This window comes from Phoca vitulina, unplaced genomic scaffold (genome assembly GCF_004348235.1).
Source record: "Phoca vitulina isolate PV1807 unplaced genomic scaffold, GSC_HSeal_1.0 scaffold73, whole genome shotgun sequence".
In the NCBI taxonomy this organism is placed as follows: Eukaryota; Metazoa; Chordata; class Mammalia; order Carnivora; family Phocidae; genus Phoca; species Phoca vitulina.
Genome location: NW_022589776.1, coordinates 6065744 through 6078157, shown reverse-complemented (window position 1 = coordinate 6078157; position 12414 = coordinate 6065744). Strand labels below are relative to the sequence as shown.

The window sequence follows — 12414 nt, the reverse complement described above, 5'->3', positions numbered from 1 at the left end:
GTTTACATTGGACATCACTTCTTAGTGAAGGTATCAGAAAAGGGTGTAGCCTGCGATGTTGATTTGTACTCCTTATGCCATCAACACTGCCAAGTCTCATTTCAAAATGTCTGTTGACTTCATTTACACTACCATCTATCACCCTAGTCCTGGACTTTTTATCTTCTCATGCAGATCATGGCAGGACTGCCCTAACTGATCTCACTGACTCCTCTGTCTTTCTCTGCTGAAAGCTATCCTGCTCGCCATTACCAGATTAGCTTCCCTAAAACATTACTTTCTTGGTGTAATTACCTTCCTAGAGATCTTTAGACAGTCAGGCACTGGAAAAAAACACCTGGCCCCACCTTTCTTTTCTGTCAACACTCTCCAACAAATTGCCTTAGACAGATGATCTTTGATCTCAAACTGGCCATATTCATTCCCCTGCATTTGTGTTTGCTAATGGTTTTCACCTATATGCCAAATCTTAGGTGACCTTCAATACCAATGTCAGTTCATCTACTTCCATAAAACCAGTTCTAATTGTTGACATTTCTTTGATTTCCAATTAATACATTTGTAGAAGTTCATATTACTTGATTATGTGTTCTTTAGTTTCGGGTACCAAATTATATTCCCGCCCAGTACAGTGTTCTGCAACTGCTGTCTTGAATAAGGTTTGAATAATGCAAGATTTGAATAATGGTGATCTTTGTCTCAATTTTTAAATAAAACAAGTTTCAGTAAAAAGAATTCTCTCCATTTTAAACATGTCTCCTGCAATGTTCTCATAAACCATTTGCATCAATTCTAGTTTGTTTGCAGGGAGTATAAAACAGAAAAGAATAGGGGCGCCTGGGTGGCTCAGTTGGTTAAGCGACTGCCTTCGGCTCAGGTCATGATCTCAGGGTCCTGGGATCGAGCCCCACATCGGGCTCCCTGCTCGACGGGAAGCCTGCTTCTCCCTCTCCCACTCCCCTTGCTTGTGTTCCCTCTCTTGCTGTCTCTCTCTCTGTCAAATAAATAAATAAAATCTTAAAAAAAAAAAAAAAAAAAAAAGAATAATTAGTAACAAATTTTAACTAAACAACTAAAAAATAGTTCAGCATAGCATAGTCTGGACACCTTTTTTTTTCTCCTTTAATAAACACATTGGTTAATATAGACTTGCCATTTTTTTGTATGTTCAAATGGTAAAATATCATTTCGTATACAACTTCATGTAGTTCAATTTAATACACAGTAAAATTAATAAATTTTCTAGTTATTTCTAATTCACATATGGAATTAAAGTGAAACATCTAGTTAAGTTTAAGAATCACTCTTTTTATGTATATTAGTTTGACTCTTCAGCTATAATTGAGATTTTGATAAATAAGCTTCATGAGAGCTTAGATTTAAAAGTTTTGAGGTGTTTCCTGGGATGCCTTGGGTGGCTCAGTCGGTTAAATGTCTGCCTTCGGCTCAGGTCGTGATCCCAGGGTCCTGGGATCGAGTCCCGCATCAGGCTCCTTGCTCAGGGGGAAGCCTGCTTCTCCCTCTGCCTGTTGCTCCCCCTGCTTGTGTTCTCACATGCACGCTCTCTTTCTCTCTCTCTCTCTCTGGCAAATAAATTAAAAAAAAAAAAATCTTTAAAAAAATAAAAAAATAAAAGTTTTGAGGTGTTTTCTTCTATGCATATTCTTTTTGAAAATTCAAAATTTCCAGGTTCTCTTAAGAAGCACATTTAAATGTAATAAGGTTTAAATCTTGATATCTTACTCATTTCCATTTTCTTTAGATATCTGTTCAGCTTGATTTTCTTAAATTTTTTATTTGCACATCCCGTTCAGAAAATTTTTTGAAAGAACTTTTTTTTTCTTTTTCTAAGGAAATCCCCTAAATAAAGGGTGTAAGACCTAAACACAAAGGGAACCATGACCACCTGTGGGACTCAATAGGGATTCAACTGCCATGTTTACGGGTTAACATGACTCTTGGGATTTTTTGCTTCTTTTTCAATTTAGATATCAGAATGTCAATTTATTCATTTCTGATGAAAAACTGAATTGCCACTGATTGGAAACAGTAATGTAAGTGTAATCCAGCATTTCTTTCTTTTTCAGAAGTCAAGCTACATGAGCAATCAAACTACAATAGATGGTAGATTTTAAAATACTGATTCAATTTCTTTCATGGTTAAGTTACAAGCCCACTTGTATTTTCTGTTTCTTCCATAGTCAGTTTAATAAATTACATTTTTCTTTAAAATATCCATTTTCTCAGGGCGACTAGGTGGCTCTTAAGTGTCCTACTCTTGATTTTGGCTCAGGTCATGATGTCAGGGTTGTGAGCCTGTGTGGGGCTCTGTGCTGGGCATGGAGCCTGCTTAAGATTCTTTCTCTCCCCTTCCCACCTAAATAAAATAAAATGTCCATTTTATCTAACTTTTCAAATATCATAAAGTTGTTTATGATAAATTCCTATTTTTCAAGTCTCTGATTTTCTATAATTATGTTCCCTTTTTTATTTCTAACATTGTTTCTTTGTGCTTTCTTTTTCATCTTGATCAAATCTTGACAGTTTTATCTATTTTCATTGAACTTTTTAATAAAACAACTCTTGGCTTTATTGATTCTATTACATTTATTTCTGTCTTCCATTTCATTATCATCTGCTATTATCTTCATTATTTCTCTCCCTAAACTTTCTTTGGGCATGCATATATATATATATATATATGTATGTATTTTTTTTTTTAACTTGTTGAGACAAATGATTAGCTCATTAATTTTCAGCCTTTCTCCTTTTCTTTTCTTTTTTTTTTTTTTAAAGATTTTATTTATTTATTTGACAGAGAGAGAGACAGCGAGAGCAGGAACACAAGCAGGGGGAGTGGGAGAGGGAGAAGCAGGCTTCCCGCCGAGCAGGGAGCCCGATGTGGGACTCGATCCCAGGACCCTGGGATCATGACCTGAGCCGAAGGCAGACGCTTAACGACTGAGCCACCCAGGCGCCCAGCCTTTCTCCTTTTCAATATAAAAGGTTAAGGCTGTTAGGTTTCACTTAATAACTATTTCACAATATCCTACAGGTTTTGATATGTACTGTTTTCAGGATGTTCAGTTCTGCTTTATAATTTTTATTATTATTTCTTCTCTGACTGAAGAGTTCTGGATAAGCAACTTTAAAAGTTTCCAAAAGTAAAGGTTTTTTTATTTTTTAAAGATTTTATTTATTTATTTGTCCGAGGGAGAGCACAAAGCAGGGGAAGAAGCAGGCAGAGGGAGAAGCAGGCTCCCCACTGAGCAAGGAGCCCGATGTGGGACTTGATTACCAGGGTGGGATCATGACCCAAGCCGAAGGCAGATGTTTAACTGACTGAGCCACCCACGCGTCCCAGTAAAGGTTTTTCACGTATATTTTTGTTACTAATTTCTAACTTAGTTCAACTATGATCAAGAGAATGCGTTCTGTATGATATAAAGGCTTTAAAATTTATTGAGATTTGTTTATGCCCCCAGTCTATAGACTGTTTTCATGAAGATCCCATATGTGTACGAGAAGACTATATAATTGCTGGATTCAGGATTCTATACATGTCCATTAACTCAAGCTTATTGTGTTTTTTATGTCTAGCTTTACTACTTTTCATGGACAGGATTATAGATTTATCAATTTCTCCTTATATTTCTGTCAACTTTTGCCTTATAAATTTTGAGAGTTGTTATTGGGTGCATGTAAGATTGTTACATCTTTCTAGCAATTTCTATATTTTATCATTAAGTGACCTCTTTTATTCCTAGAAATGGTTTTTGACATAAAGTTCCATTTTATCTTGTTTTCATGGCTATGCTAGCTTTCTTTAATTTGCCAAAGATATCTTTTTCCAAACCTTTTACTTTTAACCCTCCTGGGTCCTTATGTCTTTCTCATTCACAACATTAAAAAAGAAATTGAGTCTGGCTATCTTTACCTTTTAACATTTTCAACATTGTGTTCTCTGATGTAGTTGGATTTTATTTCTACCATCTTAGTGTGTTTTCTATTCACTTTGTAAAATGCTTTTTTCCTGATTTTCTGTCTGCTCAGATTGATCAAGGTTTAAAAACTCATTTTCTCCTCTACTGCTTTTGAAATCATGCACTCTATTTCTATTCTTTTAATAGCTGTCCTTAACATTTCAACACATATACTTAAAGCCTAATGCTAATCTTGATTTCTATCCTTCTCTTGAATAATTCAATGATACTAAAAAACTTCAGTTTGAATTACCCCCTTCCTATCTAACACATATATTGTTGTCCACTATTTTAGTTTTACCTTATCAGAACTGTGATTATAAATTCTCAGAGGATTTTTATCCTCTTCCCTCCCTGACCAGTAGTCCACTCTAAGATAAGGAAGATTTGTCAGTTTTTGTCACTGACCAGATTTTTTTTTCTTATTTTCAGTCATCAAGGGACCCAGTCCTATGAGAAACAATGTGGTGAGGATTTTGGTTCCTTTTTTTGGTTTCTAAAGTTTTATTTATTTAAGCAATCTGCACACCCAATGTGGGGCTCAAACTCAGGATACCAAAATCAAGAGTCGCATGCTCCTCCAACTGAGCCAGCCAGGTGCCCCAAGGATTTCCATTCTAATTCCTCACTTTGTTTGGACCCCAAGCTCATCTCCTACCTTGTGGCTATTAAAACTTAACATTCTGGGGGTGCATGAGTAGTTCAGTCAGTTAAGTGTCTGTCTTCTGCTCAGGTCATGATCCCAGGGTCATGGGATCGAGTCCCGCATCAGGCTCTCTGCTCAGCCGGGAGTCCGCTTCTCCCTCTCCCTCTGCCCCTCCTCCCTGCTCATGCTCTCTCTCTCTGACAAAAAAAAAAAAAAAATATTTAAAAAAAAAAAAAAAAAAAAAAAGGAAATTCAAAAACAAAACAAAACAGCAACAAACCCCAAAACTTAACATTCCGGAATTCTAAGACTGGCAAATGCCCCCGGGACAATTTTACTACCTGGATATTTAGTTTCATTTTTTTCTCTCCAAGAGGATTTCCTTTCTTTCCCAAGAGAAGAGGTCAACCATGTAGTTTAAAATGTTTGTTTCATTAATAGGACATTTCTAGTTGTTTCTGTTATTTTTCAGGATATCTGCCATTCTGCCAGAAATGAGAGTTTTAATTTTTGAATATACTTTCCCCTTGAGGTTAGGTATAATTTTAGGAATCTGATAATAGTTATCAATACCAAATAATTAACCATAGTCAGTAGAGTCATTTAGAAACTCGAAAATTTTTAGGTTTTAGGGCGCCTGGGTGGCTTAGTTGTTAAGCATCTGCCTTCGGCTCGTGATCCCGGGGTCCTGGGATCGAGCCCCACATCGGGCTCCCTGCTCAGTGGGAAGCCTGTTTCTCCCTCTCCCACTCCCCCTGCTTGTGCTCCCTCTCTCGCTGTGTCTGTCTCTGTTGAAATAAATAAAATCTTTAAAAAGAAAATGTTTAAGTTTTGCCAAAATTATATTCTTCTTTTATAGACCTCTTCTATCAAATAACTTCACTTAACAAAAAAAATCACTTAAATTCAGTTTAGAAAATGCAAAGTAATACAAAATATTTGAGTATTTTCCTTCTTATTCTAGAATTTAGAAAACACAATTACAACCTACTGAAATAACTGCAAATGCTACCAATGTACCTTAAATGTTACTTGCAAATATGAGAATAGACAACAGTGTAGAAAAGGAGGAAAAAGGATAGCGCTAACAGAACAATTTGGTTAACTGTGAAAATGGCTGAATCTCAAACTTTTGGGTATCTGAATAGCATTCACTCATTCAAAAATTAAGTGTTTACTTAAGCACCTCTTCGGTGCTATTCTGGAAGATGCCAAAATATGAAGTGAAGGTCCCTACCATGCAGACACAGGGGAGTGCTAGGTGGACAGACAAATAACTAACTGCAATGCAAGACTGGGACAGTTACATGCTGTAAGATGACTACACCTGCAGTATCGCCCTCATCTTCCCTACTTGCCACTGCTACGTCTCTACAAGCATCTTTGATTCCTGTATGAGTTTCTCCTTTCAAAAGGTTAACGCTGCGCCCTTAATCCCACACTCACTCTCAAACTCATAAAGGATTTTGTGCCCTCAGTTATTCTAATAGGCTCAATATCTTGCTCTCTCCTATACCAAAAATATGTACAAGTCTCCCCAATCTTTAAAAAGGCACTTTTCCTTTTTATTAGTCACAGATTTCTCCAGGCAAGAGATGTAACCTGTGGCTTTCACTATCTCACCATCTGCTGTCTTTCTCAATATTATAAAATCTGACTTCTCTTCCTTCAACTCTAATGAATGAAATGGAACTGATAATTTCACAAGTTATCAAAAGTCTCCTAATTACCAAATCCAGTGGTCTTTCCTGACTTTTTTTTGTCTTTTGTAACCACTGACATTGTTGACCTTTTTCTACTTTAGCATTTGTAATACCATACCATCCTGGCTTTCCTTCTACCATTATGATCATTCCCTCTGCATCTCCTCTTCCTCTCTACCTCACCCCTACTCCACTCCCCCAAACTGGTGTTCTTCAAGGTTCAGTCCCTCACCTCTGTTTTTTCCTTGACAGTTTCTCAATAGTAGATCACTGACAGATGCTTAGAGCTTCAACTATCTTTCTTCTCTAGATGGCTCCCAAATGTTGCTCTCTACCTGTGACTTCATTTCCAATCATTAGAACTATATTTCTATCTGAATATATACTAGTCACCTCAAATTCAATATATCTAAATAGAACTCATCTTGTTCCCTCAAAAACTGGCTCCCTTTCCCAACTTTTCTATTTCTGTTAATAGTAACCACCATCCTCCCAAATTCAAAAAGTCTTTGATTTATTTTCTTCCCCATTCCTCCAATCTGTCAGCAATTCTGTTGATAGATCCTTTGTAATCTCTCCATCTTTTCATCTCAGTTTTTCATATCAGCTGTGCAAATATTCCTCTGTACCTGGAGTGTACTGGGTGCTGAAAAGACAGGGGATTGAGCCCCTGTTATGGAGGCATTCACAATCTAGTTTCAATAACAAATAAGCAAACCACTAATAATACTATAGGGAGTGAAGTGTTAAAATAGAGGCACTTAGTCCATATCTGGACTTCCCTGATAGCTTTCAAACAGGTTTAACTGCTTCTGGTCTCATCCCCTTGTTGAGACACTTTCACATGTCCTCCTAAGAAATTATTTTGGTCACATTTTTTTTCTTACTCAATAATCTTTAATTCTTTCCAACTGCTTTCCGGATAAAATTGTTACTTATTAGATTGTCAGAGAAGGTCCTACCCAGTGAGCCACCAAACATCCTTCAAGTATTGTCTCTCATCACTTCTTTACACAAATTTCCCATTCCTTTCAAATCAGTTTGTTCATTAGACATGAACATAATTTAATATTCCTCATGATACTCTTTCCATACAGAAAACTCCATTTCTATAAAAATCTACTCTATCTTTTAAGATTCAAATTAAATCCTATCTGTGTAAAGCAATTTTCAGCGTTCCTAATTGAAAATGATGTCTCCCTGCTTCAAATTTCCAAGGCAATTTTTGCCTAGATAAATCATTTCACAACCAGGTACTGCTTTATTTTATTTCCTCTGTTGTCTTGAATTATCGTTAAATCTTTCTCACTTAATTATACATAGTTCATGTTTTCTCTCCAACCACTACATTTCTCACAAGCAGCTTTAACTTATACCTCTTTATATCCAGCCACAGTACCTAGCACAGTATTTTGTTCATGAACAAGATCTGAAACAGGGGCAGGGTTATGGAAAGTTCAGTTTAGATGAAGGGACACTGCCAAATAGAAGAAATAGCATGTGGGATGGTAGCAAAGGGCAACGTTTGTGTAAGATATAGAAAGTTAATCCACTTGGTGAACTAAGGGCCCCTTGGCCCCTCCTCAAAGGAATATGGATGTCAAATAGGGCCAGAATAAGTTCCAAAGTAAGGTGTTTTGATTTTATCTGGTAGGTGGTGAGGGAGCCATGGAAGGCTTTTGAATAGAAAAATGCACAGCACAGTTTTATGAAGTTTCATCAAACCAGCATTGCACTAGATCAACAGAAAGGCCTGAACATTAGTTAAGTTGCTATTGTTCAAAAGTGAAGTAGTAAAGTCTAACCAACACAAAGAGCTTTCCTTTCATTTCCTCTCCTAGAGAGAAATCATTCCTTATGGAAAGAAAGCATAATTTGATAGGTTCTTTGACACAACTCTTTTGGTTCCATTCATCCTAGATTCACCATAAAGTAGATTCAGGTTTCTTATTTTTCTCTTGGCATCTTCATTGAGAAAAGCATGTTGTAATTAATGGTAACTATATTAGCCAATGACATCATAAGAGCTTTGCTTAATCCGCAAGCTATTACAAGCTATATTTGAGATAATTTTCCTCATTGTTCCTCTGGAAGAACTTAGTAAATTTCTGTTTATCCATATATGGAGGTGTTTGCTACCCATGTTCAGGAGAGAGATTCAATCCCCCAAATAAGACTTGCTGACGTCCAGGTTCAGCACTACCACAGTAGAGCAGGGGACCAATAGCTATCTACTCTCTCAGCAACTAAACTTGTAGCCCTTGAGGAGAATCATGACTGACTTATCTGTGTTTTATCTATTATGAATGCTAAGGTTTCCTCCCATTAGTGGATAATTTGTAGGAATTTGCATTTTTCTTCAAAGCATGTTCTAACATCCTTTGTCTTTACCACCTCCATTTGTGAATAAAGAGGAATTCATTAACTCTCCTAAACAGAGGATGAGAGTGAAGGAGGGAGGGGGCATAAACTGTAGTTACCTTTTATCTGCCCAACTCTGTATTTGAGTGAATTCTTTTTAGACATAGTGGGGTAATGGCCAAAAAAAGCAATAAATTAATCTTGAGGGTAGATAATTAGAATACAGAAAAGTATCATGCAAGATCAAGGGAAAGATGTTTAGCGATGACTCTACCTTCCTTTCCCATGATGCAATAGGGTCTAAATGGTTGGTTTTACTTAGGGATATTTGTATTTGCTTTTCTTCACTGATGTTTCTCTATGTATGTGGAGGGGAGGGGAATGGGAAGTAAGTAGAATAGGATAGGCTTCAGAGAAATGAGGATTTAAGAAGTACACATATTTCTTAAAGTCACCCAAATACCCAAGACAAGTGAGGCTATGATAAACAAATTAAGAGTAGGATTAATATAAAAATATATATACCTGAGTCTTTATAGAACTAGAAAAGATCTGATTAGGATGACCCTTTACATCTAAACTGCACAAAAAAAGAAATCATGTACAGAATGTTAAGATTGACAACATAATTGAATTAAATAAAACGAAAACTTATGCTAAATATAATAAAAAAATTTTAAAGATAGATATCTTTTGAAATGGCAGAAGACTATTTTTAGGTTACAGGTAACACTCATGAGGAATAAATTAGAAGACCATAAATTTTGCTCATTTATAAGAAAGGTATATCTGTATTTAGTGAAATATATTATAAGACAAATCAAATTTATTAAAAAAATGTCAAGGCAATTATTAATCTAACAAAAGTATTCACAAACAGGATTTGTGTATCAAGCTCTCCTATTACACTGATGACACAATTGGATTTATAACCTAACTTTCTTATGAATTTATTATATCAACAATTCCATGATCAATAATTGCTTTACTCAGAAATTTATTAGAAAGCATCCATAAATGGGAAGTTTAAGTAACTGCTGGTCCATGTGTCCTATTTTATATACTCAGTAGAAATCTTGATATGAACATTACAAATATTTCACACCTTGCATAAAAGCTACTTCTCAATCCATATGTTGGCTTTTCTTGCACACAAAGCACACTGCCACTCTTACAAGGCAAGCCTCATCATCACTGTACAAAGAGGTATAGTAAAACAATAATGTATTTTGGCTGGTAGAAGTTGTCTAAATACCACGAACAGCTGACCGGATGATATAGTAAGCTTTGCACGGAGCTAGAACTCTTTGTTAAAGCAAAGCAAACTGTCTCTTTCTCATAGGCAATGTTGGTGACACTCTTTCTATAGACATAAACAAACCTTGAAAAGCAAACAACTTAAACATATCCTCTTAATTCCTCTACCCCCTTTTAAAAATACAAAAGTGGATTTTAGAAAATCTGGGGTCTTACTCCCCAAAGTCAGAGAAGTTCAGACAACAAACGGTTAAAAGAACAAGCGGAGCCCTACCGTACCCAGAAATGACAGAAGGCTCTTCTCCTCTTCGGTGCTACTATCCAACCACTCGGCCACATCACCGGGGGAAAGGAGACTCATTCTCCAGCCAGAAAACTTTTCCATACAGAGCACAATTACTGAATGATGGAATGGGAAAAGAAAGACACAAAGACTAAATTCTTGGGGGTCCAACACTTAAATTGCTGGCTAGGCGGTAATGATGAAAGAGCAAATGTGATCCTCCCTCCACTCTGAATTCTGTCTCAGTGACATCAATCTAACACAACGGGGGGAGGGGGAAGGAAACAGAGGGTTAAAAGAGGGTGACAGAAGAGAAGGGAAGGGAGATTTGTCCTTCTGTCTCTTAGTGTTAAGCTTTAGCCTGAAAGAGAAGCCAGGATAAAATTGAATAATGATTTGTGTTTAATGACAGGAGAAAGCAAAGGAAAATAAAGAATAAAGATACTCAAAGAAAAAGAAACAGGTTCCTACACTGAAGCAGCTTAGATAACCAGACAGCACAATAGCTAATCAGTTAAGTAAAGCATATCATCAAACAAAAACAAAGGCAAAAGAACAAATTCAGCATTTTGTTTTGTTCCGAGAAGAAAGGTTGTCAAATTTCCTTTCAGCGAACCAGAGAGAACTGCAGCCCCCTAACCCCTTCCTGCTTTAGCTATTTCAACAGCATCTCAGCCCCCTTGGCGAAGACTTCCTGCGAGCAAAGGCAGGTTGATAAATCCGTGAATAGGAAGCTCTCATCCCTCCTTTCTCCTCCTCCTCCGTTCCTCCCCCCACCTCGCATGGCGACGGCATTGATCGACAATAATGGAATCTGGAACTGACTGCCAACAGCAACATTAAGGATATTACAAGTCCACTTCATAAGAATTCGAGCCGGTGGTCGGAACTTGGGGGCAACTCTGGGCTTCTAGTCAATAGCTCTGTCTTTCTTAGCGAGAAAGAAAAAGGGGGGGGTGGGGAGAGAGAAAGAGAGAGAGAGAATAGGAAAGGGGGCTGAAATCTGAAAGAAGTCAGAGAAGTGAGCTTGTTGGGCTGAAGGTTCAGAGATCCGCCAACGTCGGGAATGACTGTCCTTCAGGTCCTATCACTTACACTGTCATTGTGAAGGAGTCAGAGACAGATGGATTTTCAACATGATTTACATTACATACTTACATGCTTGGATTTAAGATTATTTCACAGGCTTACACTTCATTAATAGGCAGAGAAAAATCAAGCAGTAGAGGTATTTTCAGAGACCCATAAATCACTAATATCCCTTTTCTCTGGAGATTGATTAGGTTTGCTATGAGAAAACAACACTCTTAAAAAGCTAAGCGTTTTCCCCTGCGTTAGCAAAACATTAGCTCTGTTCTCAGTAATCTACTTTCTTTCTATTCTAGCAGTCTGCCTTCTGTGAGAGAATTCTCACTGCTTAAGAGTTACCACCTCCAGATATCCTGAATCCAGATCCTCCTCTTTATATTGACTTCATTGTTCTCCATATGGACTCCAGTTAACTCTGACCGTAAGTTTCCTGAGGACACAGACCTTTGTTTTATATTAACCTCTATAATCCCAGTGGCTAGAGCAGTGCCTGGCACTTAGAAAGTGTTCGCTTAATATTTACTGAAGTTTTGTTTAGCTGCTTTAAAAGTATTAAAAGCTTCAACACTGGGAGGAGTTAACTAAATATTTTAGGATCTCTTTTTTTTAAAATTAGTCATTTTAACAGACAGCAACTTAAAAGTAGTTATACCAATATTATCAATTGAGAAGACAGAAAATGTAAAAAATAAAAAGGTATTATGAATTCATGTTTAAATAAATCCAAACTTTATTATTCAAAATTACATAAAATTGAAAAGTAGTGACATATATATATATATATATATATATATATATATAACACATTTTATTAAAATCCACAGTCTATGTTTGCCAGTTTCTAAACATGAATTGATATTCCCTTTGTAAGAACCTAATGACACAACAGTATCTCTGGAGCTCCCAGGTTGAAACCACTGGCCCAGAGCATCAAGTTCAAACTTTTTGGTGTGACGTGGCTCCTTCTTCTTTCCTGATAGCAGCTCCCCCAGACTCTCCTTGGCTTACCTATGTTGTGGAATCTACCTCACTACCATGCATGTTCTTTGCATGTTCCACAAGAAAGTAATCTACACAATTCATCTGTTTTGT

General features: G+C 36.8%; 1 protein-coding gene across 8 annotated transcripts in view; it reads right to left on the bottom strand.

The window, feature by feature from the left end:
• The window catches only part of RASAL2 (RAS protein activator like 2), a 360239-nt gene that overhangs the window by 94041 nt on the left and 253784 nt on the right, over positions 1–12414 (bottom strand). The window contains exons 1-2 of one of the 8 annotated variants that reach the window (XM_032393406.1): positions 11011–11940; positions 10230–10349 (exon numbers count right to left, since the gene is read on the bottom strand). The exons of the other annotated variants lie outside the window; for them this stretch is intronic. Of the exons in view, the coding sequence (XP_032249297.1) occupies positions 10230–10349; positions 11011–11098 (208 nt within the window). The 5' untranslated portion in view covers positions 11099–11940. Of the gene's footprint in view, positions 1–10229; positions 10350–11010; positions 11941–12414 lie in introns of those variants that run through there. 8 annotated transcript variants of the gene reach the window in all.